The 14,713-nt window shown below is 36.6% G+C and overlaps 1 protein-coding gene across 8 annotated transcripts in view; it reads left to right on the forward strand.

Annotated features, from left to right (window-relative positions):
- Window positions 1-14,713, forward strand: part of PDE4D (phosphodiesterase 4D) — a gene marked incomplete at both ends in the record, with an annotated part of 482,189 nt that overhangs the window by 450,209 nt on the left and 17,267 nt on the right. Inside the window, one exon of one of the 8 annotated variants that reach the window (XM_079548419.1) lies at window positions 12,629-12,676. The exons of the other annotated variants lie outside the window; for them this stretch is intronic. Coding sequence (XP_079404545.1) covers window positions 12,629-12,676 — 48 coding nt within the window. Of the gene's footprint in view, window positions 1-12,628; window positions 12,677-14,713 lie in introns of those variants that run through there. 8 annotated transcript variants of the gene reach the window in all.

Below are 14,713 nucleotides of genomic sequence, written 5' to 3' on the forward strand. Positions count from 1 at the left end.
CACTTAAAAATCTGTACTGTCAGAGGTCAGCCATTTTTTGCCACTTTTGAAATGCACCACCCACTGCCTCACTGTGCTACATGTAGCACTCTTTGACATTCACTGATGCTTGCTGAACACTTATGGAGACCAAACAATGGATGTGAGCACAGCCAGGTGGCAGGTGGTGCATATCAGCAGTGGCAACAGTGACCTGAAAAACAAGCTACGTTCCAGACAGCCATGCAGATTTTTACAAGTGTGCTCTTTGTTGTAGTTTCAGAGGGATCAAGCAGGAGGCTTTACTTTCGGAGCAGCCTATTTATTTATCTCCTTATATACTACTTGACTCCATGGGGCAATTTTGATGTTTTTATTTCTTTGATCCATTTCATAATAAACATCAAAATTCTCTCAGATGAGAAAGCTTGTACTAAATTCTTTAAACAGGAGCACTACTTTGACTGGATTGTATTGAAGGGCATAAGGTGTGGGGATTGGTAATTACTTTTTTTTTTTCTTTTTAATGGCTCCCTGTAGCCACCTTAACTGCACAAAAATAAGCACAAAAATTGGCCACGTATGGGGCAGCACCTGTTTGTACCTGTGGGCTGTGAGCTGGTGAGCTGACAGCTGGCTCTGGTCTGCAAGATATGTTGTCTAGGAAGCACCAGAGTGAGCCTGAGCTGCTCTTCTGTACTATCTTGGGTGGCAGATAATGTAGCATACAGTTGTAATGCCACTGAGATCGGCAAGCACAAAGCAATACATTTTATGCCCCAAAACTGGATCCTGTGTGGAAGATGAGAGATAAATTATGGGCTTCAGTACAATTCCATGAATATACCGCAAGTTTCCTCATGCAAATACTGACGCATTTTGTAAGAGAGATTTAAAACACAGAGGTAGCAGGTAAGCAATTTGGGAAATTGCTGAGCTGCCTTTGCCCTGGTTTTATCTTGTCTTCATCTCTCTTTCATGTAGACCAGGAAACCCAATCTCACATTGTACCTGACTATGGAACTGGAAACCACTTTGTGTTTGCTTCATTTGTCCTGGGGATAGGTGCAGTGCTCAACTCTGACAAAAACAGACCTGCTGGATTTTTGTATGTTTCCATGTATGCATATGACAGAATTGTGGATGAAATTATTATCTGTGCTGTTCTGGACAGAAAGATCTTCATTTTTTTCAATCTAAATCTATTTACAGCTTGTAGTCTAAATACTTAATGAAACAAAAGAAAGATATAGAGGACACAATAGAATGAGTGTTTGTTGATTAATAACCCTCTCTGTTGTGTTTTTTTTTTTCCTTGAAAGAACAATTACACCATCAAATGCACTTTTGTTAGTGGTACATAAGTGATGCTTTAATGAGAACTGGAATCTGAACCAAAAAACTGCATGAAGCAACTTGTAGCCTCTTTCAGAATGTTGATATCTGCTGTGCATGATTTGTAGAAGCTTGCTGAGGCGCGTATCTATCAGAGCCATATTGAGCTTGTGTCAGTATGAGTAGTGTTACTTCTGTCCAGAGTTCTCTGCTTTTGTCTGCAGTGTCTTTGATTTTTTTATTTCATAGGATGGCTATTACCTTCTGTCAGATTTTATAAGCTATTCAGAAGCAATTCTAAGCATAGAAAATATATTTTTTTCATGCCTAGTTTTAATGTAAAACTAGAAAAAAAATGCCATATTTGTTTTAATTTTTGCTTTTTTCGCAAGAATAGCATGTGTGTTAAGTATGACTGCAGCTTTAAGAAGTTCTTAAAAGCCTCATTTGTTTCAGTATGAAATGGCTACCATTCAACAAGGTCTCTGATGAACTGTTAAAACATGTGCTTGGCCAGGTCTACAGCAGGAACACCTCATTAAAGTAAGAATGTCACGTTACGGGCAGAAGGGAGATGAATGCAGGCATACCATCGAGGCTGAATTTTGTTTCTACATAGCAACCCAGTTTCTGCATCAAATAGGCTGTATCTCTAAAGCTAATTTTTTGCTGGTGTAGTTGTATCAGTCTTTGAACAAACACACCATCACAGTTTTGAATTAGGAGTCATTGTTCCTTGCGGATTTGTCAGGCATACGTGTCTGCAAACATGCACAGTGTTGTCTACAAGCCTCTCTTGTAGCTATCACACAGTAGGTATCTGTGGGTAGATACACTCATGTACACATACATGTATGTACACACAGATATACATACATACACAGACACATATACCCATAACATGTAAAGTGTGTATAATATGTTTAAGTTATTCAGATAATTTTGTATTTTATATTCATTTATTACAGAACTGTTTTATTAGCATGAATTGACACGATGGAAAAAAAAGCAAAAACAAGAAAGGACAAAATGGGAAAACGCAAAATTGCATGAAGACTGTGGCATGCTCAAGGAATATGTACCATGCTTTTGTTTACTGGTGGCAAGCTTTTGCTTTTTTTTTTTCACCAAGCGTGTTTGTTAGATGAGGCTGCTAATTAGGCAAGTGTTAGCTAGATATGAGCTAGGAAGAGAAGAAAAACCTGGTCTGATACTGTTTAAAGCCAAATCCTTTCAATTCAGAAAGGAACTGTTAGAATTTCCTAAAAATTTCTAGGAGGAAAAAAAAAAAAGTTTATCTTTTCACAGTACTTAAATGACAGAATGCTTGTTTTCAGAGTGCTTTGGTATTAGAAAAACTGAGGTTACAATTTTTTTTTTGTCTGAATGCCCTTATGGATTTAGCTCAAATTGTTTTAGGAAAGGCTTTTAACTACACTGTAAGGAAACTTACATATAAGTTCCTATCCCTTAACACAACTGTCCTTGTGCTGTGTTATATAGATGCAACTTGTAAACCTAACATATGCAGTAAGCTGTAATAGAAGGCTCCTGACCTTACTGTAGTTTGGGTGACATGTTATAAGTTCTAGGAACTAGTGTGCTGCAGGACAGGCAGTTACCTGAGGCTAATATCTTGCACATGCACATCTCCGTGGTACAGTAATTGTTGTTAACAGTAGTGTTCTTCCAGCAGCAGTACTGTTAGCTTTAGGGGTGTTATTGAAGCCTTATTTCTTTACAGTACCTCTGATATTTTTACTCTTTGTTTTCATTATGTCTTTGGACAGATATTCTCTGCCCAGATGCACTGAAGTAATCATAGGCATTCAAAGGAGGCACATATGCTAGGTCACACCAGTCTCTTTACTTTTTTTTTTTGGTTTTCCTTTTTGTGATGGTGGTACTGTAGCCTAGTACAAGCCCTCAGACCCCGCTTACAGCAAAATGTGCCATTTTTATCTACTTGTTGACCTGATGAAGTACCCTTGTCTAGGGCTGCACTTTGGTAATGAAGCAGTGCTTATTGATATGTTCGGAAAATGATGTGATTGAAAGCATGACAAAGAAAGGCAACCCAGTGAAATACCCATGTTTTTCAAGGTGAGGCTGCATGAGACCCTGGACAACCTGATCAAAATGTAGTGTCCCTCTTCTCTGCAGGTGAGTTGGACTAGATGGCCTTCAGAGGCCCTTTCCAACTCTAAGGATTCTGTGATTCTATGAAAATGCAGTATAAGCTAAATCATGAAGCTTTATGCAAGGCTGATTTTTACCTGGTTCTGTTCCTACATTTTGTAAAGAGCCAGTGGAGAGGTAGGATTCTTCTCTAGCTGCAAATGAAAGGGGTGAGAGTGATAGCAGTGTTGTAGTTGTTTGTCCATTGTTGCTCCAAAGACATGAGTGGATGCATGCAATTAAAAGAATTGAGATGAAATGCCCCAAAATGTAGTAGTATCACCTCCTCAAGGCAGCATCTAAGAAGAGGTGGACAAAAAGATGTAACTAAAAATGACCTGCTGCGCCATCCATAGATGCAATTTTAAGGAGCAAGGCTTATCTTTTGTCCTGTGTCTGACTTTTTTTTTTAAAACTTGTTTTTGTTTGTTAGTTTTGAGGGGAATTGCGTAGCTGTTACTGTTGTGTATTATGCATCATCCTGTGCAAGATACCATATCTGCAGTGAATGTAATGCAAGTGCTAAGGAAAGAGGAGTAAATACTGTTTTTGTTCCATAAATGACAGTTCTTGAATCTGTCCAAGAAAGAGCACCTCCTTACAGGAGTGTATACTCTGTCCGAAATTTTAACTTTCACTTGAATAGTGTTCATGGTTTCCTATCCTGCTATGATTAGAGGGCCAAAGAGTGACTCTTCTATGAAGTGTGAAACTGTTTAGTACTGTAGCTGTAAATATACACTGTTTTTTTAAAGGTTTGTTTGAGATTGTTCACTGCAAAATTGGTTGTCATGGAGGTGAAAGAGATAGAGACAAACATCATTAAAATAATATACATTTCTAAATGCCAGGTAGAGACTTTTTTTTTTTTTTTTAAAAAAAAAAAAAAAAGGTAGTCTACTCCAAGGTCCCTGAGCTCATGTCCACTTTAAGCTGATTTTTTGTTTGTGTGCCAGCATCTTTCATAAATACAACGAGAACCTTTGAGCAAAACGTGCAGATATCTATTAAGAAACATGCAGATATGATGGATTAACTGTATTTCAACTAACATTGCAGTAATTTAATGTATGTATTTTTTTAATCTTGCTTTAACCTAGGGTATTTTTTGAAGCATATCCAGAGCTGAAGCATAGCTAACTGCCTGTTGGTTCACAGCTTTGCCTGTTATGATGCAGAAGTATTTTATATTTATAAAAATAAATTTGGATGCATGAAAGCATATAGTTTTATTCTGGTTATGATGTGATATGTACGTGCAAGTAAACGTAAAGTATTTCATTTTAGCATTGTTTTTTAACAGCAAAACTTCAAAGGCTCTCTTTTCACATCAGATGCTGTTTGCAGTAGTAATTTTGTGGACAAAAATACTTCCTTGTGGTTACGCATTTGGTTCAGTCAATTGCAGAGTGGGATAGAGAGATAACTACCTGAGCTATTTGTCACTGCATCTGCCAGCGGCTGTGCAGTCATAACTGCAGCTGTAATCATGCCCCAATCCACTTTTCTGTGATCTAAATTAGCTTTTAACAGTTGCTTTTATCTAAGTTGCATTATTTTCATAGTGTTGTATTTGAGGGGAAAGGTAAGTATATCAGAGAATATTGTAAACTGGATCATATTAGTGGAAATTAAACTCCATTTTCTGGAGAATATTTGTTGCTGTTTTAGTTGTTGTTTTTTAAATGTGTTTCTGTTTCCCTATCATTCTGTAGAGCAATCCCTGGAAGAAGGCTTTAGATGGATCTCATGTCTTAAAGATTGACATAGGTCCCCAAAGCATGAGTTGAAATAGGATGTAATTTTTGTTGTTTGTGCAGTTATTTTGGAGTGCCTATTGAAAATAAGTTAATTGTAGAGAATATGTATGAAGATCCTGGTTCAGCACAGTTGGAAATTAGTGGGTTGCACTGTCAAATTTGTTATCAAATAAGATCGAATGTGTTCCTATATACCTGTAGCTAATGCATCCATCATCAGTAGAGGGCAGTAAATACAAACACTGAATTACGTATTCTACTGGAAAGAAAGCTGATTTTTAAAAATTAATTTTTATATTTAAATGAGTAAAAGAGCTCAACTCTTTATTTAAACAATTCAGTTGCTGGATTTTACTACTTTTTCCTACTGAAATAATTCAGGCAAACATTGTCATCTCTCTTTTCAGCAACACAAAATAATCATAGTTGATGCATGAGAATTATGCATTGTTTCCCAAATAAAATGATCCATGAAACTTAAAATTCTCTATTGTGTTTAGTGAATGTAATTGTGACAAACAGAAGGCAGCCAAGAAAATTATGCTATTGAAAAGCTGCATAATTATGCTACAGTTCTGGTCCTTAAAGATGAGGCTCCTTCAGAAGAGTGACAGTTTTGTTTCAGTTACAGCTGTCAGTTCTTAGCCACTGGTGGAGTTCATCTCTTGATAGCAGCATGAAACCCAACTTCATCTCCACCCGTGCTTCTCTTGGTGCATGGCAGCTGATTGCTGCAGCCAGAACATCTCCTCAAACTCCAAATTCCTTCTTTTTTTTTTTTTTTTTTTTTTTTCCTTTTAAATTACATTCTAGAGACACTCCTTCCAGTAAGGGAGTCTTAGGTGGAACTCAGAGAAGATTGGTGAAGCTGGTTGATTTGGTGTTTCCCTTTCTGCTCTACTACTTCTAGTTCCAAACCAGTTCTGATTTTGGTTCACTTGAATCCATCCACACGCCCTTGCTTGTGGGATGAAATGACCACTTTTTGCTGCTAGTGGTTTCTTAGCTGTGAGTAGACTTCCAGTCTGTGGGAAGTCTTTTCTGCAAGAACACATGCCAGCCTGAATGTCAGATGAAGTTGGCTAGTCCTATGGAAAAAGTTGTTTTTATGATCAATAAGACTCAGATATAACATGGGTAACTGCTTCCACTGTCTACCATGTAGAGGTCAATCTATAAAATGTTTTTTATTATTTTTCAGGTGGCATTCTCATTTTGTTCATGAAAAATATTCAGATAGTCTGTTCCTGTTTTACAGGCTTAAAAGCTAAAATCTGGGGTGCATTTAGCTAGCTGTCTTCCTCTTAGTTTTTCTTTTTGTCACATATGCACTACATCCAGAGTACTTGCACTCACAATTGATGCCTAGACATCTGTTGGGAGGCTCCTGATGCAGCTTTATAGATGATCTGGGGCATTGTGTTTGTGTTAAAAAGTACTGTTCTCAGTCTTCAAAGCTGAGCACATTTATATGAGATCTTCCATATGTCTGGTAACTGCCCTGCAGAAGGAAGACCAAGACTGTAAACCTCCCCTGGGACAGATGAAAAGTAGTGCTTTCTTTCTGTCCTTCTCCTCAAACCTAAAGCATTGCCTTCTTTCTTTTGCAGTTGACTGCACCTTCAGGAATCTTTATGTACAACCAAGGGAGGGGAAGGAATGTGGTTACTTTATTTTGGAAGATCAGGCTTTCTGCCATGCTTCTGAAGATATAATTCTTTTTTTTTTTTTTTTTTTTTTTTTTTTCTTGTCATTTATGAATTTTTGTATATCAGAAGCCCTGTATCAGATCTCAGGGATAAGTGAGCATTCCTTGACAGTCTTCTATTCCACAGGATCTTTTGGTCCAGTCTGTGTGCCCTAGAGTGAATCACACACAACTCTAGGTACTTTTGGCAAATCATGACTGTTAATATGACAGATGGAAAAAAGAATGGAATTCCTCACAAGTATAGGTAAAATCCTGTATTTATAGAAAAAAGCAACACAATTGAACTTTTCATGTTCTTTAGGAAGGAAAATGGAATAAATAGTTTAAGTAGTATGAGTGCTGACAACTCTAGAACTTTGAACTTTGTATAGAAGTAAAGATTATTGCTTAGATTGTAATATAAATGTTTATGGTAACTCGCTGCAAACTTTTACTTCATTACAAATGCACAACTTTTAAATTGTTAAAGTTGCTTTCTAGGAGGGCGTTTTTGTAGGAGATGTATAATCATCCTCCATGATACAAGCTATTCAGAAGGTAGCATTTCATCTGAAGAAGGTTAATTTTCTGGGCTCATTAGCCTTTCATTAACAGTCAGCCCTTGAATGAATGTGGTTTAGCCCATTCTTAGCTTCTTTCTCCCTTCAGTCTATAAACTCTGCAGAGTTATTGATTTCTTCAGTAGTACACCACGAACTATGTTGCCTTGTTGCCTTGAGTTTATTTGCAGGTAAATTCTGTGAATTGTAGTTTACATGAATAGTATAATATTAAATGAGTGTTTCCTGTATCTCTGTATCCTCACGGTTCACTGTATTTTTTTTTTCCTTTCAATTTTTCTGTTATGTGGAAGTTTCCATAGCAGTGACTTTAATTCCAGGAAATGAATGAGAAAAAAGAATACTGCAAGATAGTTTCAGGTCTTGCAGAATGTGATTTAAAGCTGCTTGATTAGATGAAGACATCTTGTGGATGACTGTTAGAAATCCATCAACAGTGCTTCCTACCCCATTTATTGTGCTCTTTCTCAAGATCAAGGTTGCTATTGCAGAACAGTGTATAGCACTAAATCAAATGCCTTGCAACAATTCAAAAATATAACATGTTTAAAGGCTTAAAACAGTATTTACTGGCAGTAGTTACATTCCTTCTTCATAGTTCCTTACAAAGCAAATGCATTAAAATACATGTACTTCAGATTTTTCTTTGCTTTACCCAGGTCTTAAATTTTACAAAGGTGCCTGAAGTTACCCTGCCATACTGCTTACGAATTTTAATTGTCACAAAATTAACATTTTGCAGTCTTTCAGAATTCACTAAAGCTGAACATTACAGCTCCTGGGATATCTGCCATCTCTTTTATGACTCTTGTGGAGAAAGTTACCCAGACTTGTTGATTAAATAATGGCCAACATTTCCTAAGGGTGTTAAGAGACTTTGTCACCTTTCTGCCTCTCAGGGTTCTGTACGTAGGTTGCTCTGATAGTAAAGCCTCCTATTTATTTCTATGGAAAGTATAACAGATACAAAGAGCATAACAATGCTTCCTGATAGAGCAGATGACAGTGTTATTGCTAGGAAAGCGTTGCCTGCATAGTCCATCCTTCCTTGGCCCAAACAGTTATAAGTCAGAAGATGCCAAATTTAGACTATGTGGTGGATGTGTTAGGACAGTCCAGTCGAGATTAGCAGTGTGCCCCATGGAATTCAGACTGATATGGGGCTTGGTTTTATCATGCTGCAAGAGAAAGGTTATCTTCTTCCCTGGCCTGACTCTGGAAGTTTGAGCCTTCAGCTCAGTTAACATTGTGATGTAGTTATCAGACTTGGTGGTTTGTCTGAGTTTTATGAAATACAGAAGGATCACCCTTTTCCTATCCTAAAAATAAGTGTGTATGACCTTACACACTGAAGGCTGCATCTTGAACTTTTCTATAATGGGGAATTCACATGTCGTCACTGCATGGACTGTTGCTTTGACTCCGACTCATAATGATGACACCATGTCTTGCCACCATTAATGACACAATCCAGGAAACTGTCATCTTCAGCACTGTGTTGGTTCAGAACGTCCTGACAAACTTCACTACAATTTTCTTCCTGTTCCTGCGTGATCATTTATGAAGCCCATCTGGCACAAACTTTGCATTATTCCAGGACTTCCACCATTGTTCCCAGCACATTGAAGCTGACATTCAGTTTCGTACACAGTTCCCTGGTTGCAGTTTTCCAATATGCATGGATGAACTGATTGAAACATTCTTTATTTTGTGGTTGGCAGCTGTAATGGCTGTCCATAACATGGCACATCTTTCATGGCACATCACCACAGCAGAAATGTGCCACCCACCAGCTCACTGTGCTGACATCCACTGTTTGGGCCCCATAAACATTCAGCAAAGATTAATGAATGTCAATGGTTGCCATTAATTCCACATGGAGGAGTAATATGACACGCGTTTGCTCCATGTGCACTTCCATGTCAGACACATTTTGCCTGAGTGCCCCTCTGCTGCCATCTGTTACATGGCAACAACATGGAATGAGACATTGGTGGAAAGGTCAGTCTCTACTGCCATATCACCAGCATCTGCCTTTGACATCATGGACCAACAGGCATTACTTCTAGAGCAGCCCTAGTGCAGCATTGCTTGTGGAAAACGTACTTGTTTTCTAAATTATTTTTTTACTCAGTTAATGTATTTTCAAATTACACTTTTCTCACTTCTGTATTCTCTGTTTGATTGAAACTAATATAGAAAAATGCCATTATTCCACATTATTCCTTCTCCCTGTTGTGTCTTCATAGGTATGTCATATTTCTCGATTTCCACCTATCTCTAACTTCTATTTTTCTTCTCTGTGTTAGTTACACAGCAGATATTTTAAATATTCCTCATCTGAAAGTGTTTTGTTCTTTCAAGGACAGAGAGAAATGACATGAGCTTTGTTTTCCAGTGTCCATTTTTACCCCCTGTTGCCTTCCTTCCGTAGTCCCTACTTGCTTATGAATCTTCAAGCAGCAATTTGTACCTTTTTAGCTGTATTCAGAGGCAGCTCTTGCAATCATCAGTGTTGTGATTTTTGAGATGAGGTGGAAGTCAATGATGCAGTCTATTTAATTAAAGAAATCAACAAAACTATTTTCAGCTCTCATTGTTAGTATTGGGTAAGAGCAATGCTCTCTTGTGGGTGAATGGAAAACAATGCAATGCAGGCGTAGAAAAGCTTTATATTTAATGTTACAAAGCTGAGATGAAACGAAAAACAGGAGAAGTATTTTTCAGATATGCTCCTTAGGCTGTTTTAATCTCTTTCTGAGTCTCCATAATAATCCATCTGTTTTCAAAAATTAATTGCTTTGTATTCATCTGCTCTAGATCTAGGACAGGTATATCTGTGCTTTTTATACACATTTTATATTACCTTTTCTTATGAAAACAGATACATGCTGGATGGTCCTTTGACTGTAGCCATTTGTCACACTGTTACGCATTTCTCTGCTGTAAGGAAGAAATTTGTTAATCCTGTGTTTTGCCATATTGATTTCTACAGGCTTAATTCTTCCAAAAGCATTCAGTGTTGCTGACATTGCTGGGTGGCATCATCCACAGATCTGGAAACCACTTCAGCCTAAAGGTCCCTTATGACTGTTGCCAATCAGCATCTCCCAGTGAATCAGCACTGTGGCTCAGGCTGGATGCTACACCTCATTCAGCCTGTCCTTAGGCATTTCTTCATTGTCATGTCAGGATGCTCTCCCATTTTCTGATACAGCAGAGTCTCGGAAATTTCCCGCATTAATGCATATGCCTTGCACAAAGTGGTGCACGATAATGTATTCCTCCATTTAAGTTTTAGTCACTGAATGGCAGATGGCGGGGTATTTTATTTAATACTCTGCGTCAGCTTACCGACATGTGCCGTTTTCAGTTAATCTTTTTTTTTTTTTTTTTTTTTTTGGCTTTGGATATATAGCTTTAATTGATCGTATTAATCTGCCAAGGCAGAATGAGCAAAAGTTGAGTAAATACAGTGAGAATATGAGAGTGCTAATATCTTTCTTTTGAATTCTCCATGGAAACTTAGTATTTTCTGGGAATTATAAGACACGTGACCACCTGACCAGCCTTATTTCAAGAATAGCGGTTTTTTTTCTATTAAAATAGGAGAAGAAAAAAACCCACATGCATATGCACATGAAAAGAAAAGAAAGGAAGAGAGAAGAGAAGAAGATGAAGAAGAAGAGAGGAGAGGAGAGAGAAAAGAAAAGAAAAGAAAAGAAAAGAAAAGAAAAGAAAAGAAAAGAAAAGAAAAGAAAAGAAAAGAAAAGAAAAGAAAAGAAAAGAAAAGAAAAGAAAAGAAAAGAAAAGAAAAGAAAAGAAAAGAAAAGAAAAGAAAAGAATATTAGAGAGAAGAAAAGAAAAGAATATTAGAGAGAAGAAAAGAAAAGAAAAGAAAAGAAAAGAAAAGAAAAGAAAAGAAAAGAAAAGAAAAGAAAAGAAAAGAAAAGAAAAGAAAAGAAAAGAAAAGAAAAGAAAAGAAAAGAAAAGAAAATTAGAAAGAAGAGAAGAAGAAGAAGAAAAGAGAAGAGAAGAGAAGAGAAGAGAAGAGAAGAGAAGAGAAGAGAAGAGAAGAGAAGAGAAGAGAAGAGAAGAGAAGAGAAGAGAAGAGAAAAGAAGAGAAAAGAAGAGAAAAGAAGAGAAAAGAAGAGAAAAGAAGAGAAAAGAAAAAGAAACTGACTTTCAATGGGCCAAGAAGATCATTTTTTAATTTAGATTTCATAAAAATGAACCCCCTTTTCAGTGTTACAGTACGTAAAGATTGCTCAAGAATCCTTGTAACTCTGTGTTGTTTTTTTTTTTCCCTTCATTAAGAAAACTCAAATTATTTATTTCCCTTCCATATGAAAAATTGAAGAGGCTAAGAAAGACGCGCGACCATACAGAATACTCATTTTAACTGCTTGGATGACAAGTACATTGAAATGAACTGGCAAATGCTGCCAAGGGTACAAGAACTCAAACTAACTATTTCTGAATGGAGTGTGAATGCTGCAGGGGGGGAAGCCATTATTAAATGGTATTTTCTGTTTCAAAAAAAGAAAGAAAAAATGAAAGAAATACCCCATTCCCAGGAGAGTCCCTGGTGCTGGCCAATCAGAAATTATCCTACCTCATGTCACCAGCCCCTTGCATTTATATCTTTTAGGGTGACATACTATTGGTTGCTAGTTAGGCTCTATGGGAGGGATTAGTGGCACTCTTTGTGGCTTCCCCTTTAGGTCCTTATTTGGTAGCTGTTGATAGAGCAAGTCTTTCCAGCAGCTGAGCATCTTGACATACATTATTCATTAAGTCCTGGTGTTCAGGAAATATGCATATCCCTAGCTCTTCTGATATTTCTTCAACTCATTCAATATGTCTCTTCAACATTGCCTGTGAGTGCTTGGAATTTTACAAATGGCATTTTTACAATCAGAAGACTACACAGTTGGATTTCATTTCAGAGTGCCTCCTGTGCACACAGTTGCTGAGAACCTGAAGATCAGCAAAAAGAATTAGGAGAGAAGGCATCTTTCTTCTTGAAAGTCTTTTGCGGTATCAGATAGCAAAGAACTGAACAGCTTAGATTTGGTAGTATAGAAAAAAAAAAAAAATCAAAAATGCCTGAGGCAAACTATTTACTCTCAGTTTCTTGGGGCTACATAAAGGTAGGATTTTGTTTTACCTTTTAAGAACATTGATTTGCGGTGTGTGATTGCATGATTACTGGATATCACGAGTATTTGCGGATAACAGGGCTGTGGGTAATATGCATATAAAGTCAAAAATCAGAAAAGCACGCCTTTGTTCAGCAGTGAGGATGAACTGCACTGTATACAGTCTTTCTTATGTGCTGGAACCTGTAAAATAATGTTGCAGTAGTGGATAATTAGACAGTACACAGTGCCATAGAAATTCAGAAGAGTTTTGTGTTCTTTTATGAAAGATTGCTACAAAAGTGTATTTATAGATCTTAAAGGATTAAAAACAAAACAAAACAAAAAAATCACTAAAAACTGAGGCAGCATACAATAGGTTACAGCGTGATTAAAGAGGCTGAGGATAATGGATGAATGCATGACTCATACTGATTTTAACAGCTGAAGAAATGTGAAATTATCAACAGTATGTTTCAGCAGCATTTTCTGTTAGCCTGTGCATGTGTGACACTTTATTGACTAAAACACAGGGAGACTGAAAATTGTGTTCTTCTAATATTGATCTACATTATTATGTAGAGCAGCTTTGAACTAGCTTGAAGCTGCAATTGTGCTAAAAAATAGTATTAAATCAGCTTTTATCTCTTTTATGGGAAAGTTTTGCGCCAATAAATTAAATCAGTGTGCCAGTCAATGAAATTCACTTAATACCAAGCTAGGCTTGGGCACTGTTTTATCTCTATTTGTTTATTTGTGCTTAAAAACAAACAGTGATATTTCCATACGGTTAATGAAGCATCATCCTTTGATTGACATGTAGTAATTCTTCCAAATAATCCCGTTTCTCTTTTTTACTGAATTAAGTGATGCAAGTATTTAATTAAATCACTAAATATTACAAACAAAATACTCACTGATTGAATCTCTTGTGCTTTTTTGTATTACTACCTGCCTTTATAATTTATTTGTTTTGAAAGTGGAAGTGTAAAACCCTCATTAGGTCATTGTGTCCGATCAGGTCATTGTGACCATTCTCTGCTACTGCAGAATTGTTACAGTGTATTCTCAAGGATTTTGTTCAGTCATCTGTGAAGAGACTGGATTCTGTTATGCTGACTAGGTGGATTCCTTTCTCATTTATAAAAAAATAAGATGCAATTATTTTCCATTCAGCTAATAGAAAAGTATTTATTGTAATTTGCTTGGAAATATTTTCTGGATTGGCAGACAGATACTGTGGTGTTCTTTCTTGCTCAATAACAAAAATTAAATCACCAAACTTAAAAAAAAAAGAAAAAAAAGAAATCACTGTTACTTACCTTTAAAATGGTTACAGTTATTAATTAAAGCTGAGTAGGCAGCATGTAGCTGCAGCTGATTACACATGGAAAATATGTCCTCTATTGTATAGACAGTGTCCTATACTTTGTATAGGTAATGATTTCAATATAAAAGTAAAGTAGTACTTAAATACAGTTATAGCATAGTGCTTCCTAAGTTCACAGCATGCATATCTTAGGAAAAATGTGAAGATGTAGAGGAAGATCTACACTTACTGGCAAACAAAATTCAATAATTTAGAATATTTTTGAAATGACAAGAAAGACTGAGGTGTGTTAGGTCATGACATACATTTGCATTCCTTACTATTTATATATTTTACTTACTTGTCTGTGCTTCAGGCTATACTTTGTCTTCTTTTAAATTATATTGGAGAGAATGATGGCCTGATGGATGTAAGAGATTGGCTTTCACTGAGTATTGCTTCAATAAACATTAAAAACAGAAACCTGATGAATCTATAAGGCTGGCATATTTTCAATTATGTATAATAGTTTAGTGTATATATATATATATATATATATACAGTTAATATATATAGTATGTATAAATAGTACTGTTTGTTTTATTTTGAGTTGTGAAGGCCTTTCTAAAAAGTAGCTGTTTTGAGGAGCAGGTAGCCTGAGTGAGAGAGGTCCTCTTAGGGTATCTCCACCTAAGGCAGTTCTGCGTGCTTCTCCCTATGCAAGTTAACTGCAGACTGTG

This window comes from Tetrao urogallus, assembly GCF_951394365.1.
Source record: "Tetrao urogallus genome assembly, chromosome: Z".
In the NCBI taxonomy this organism is placed as follows: domain Eukaryota; kingdom Metazoa; phylum Chordata; class Aves; order Galliformes; family Phasianidae; genus Tetrao; species Tetrao urogallus.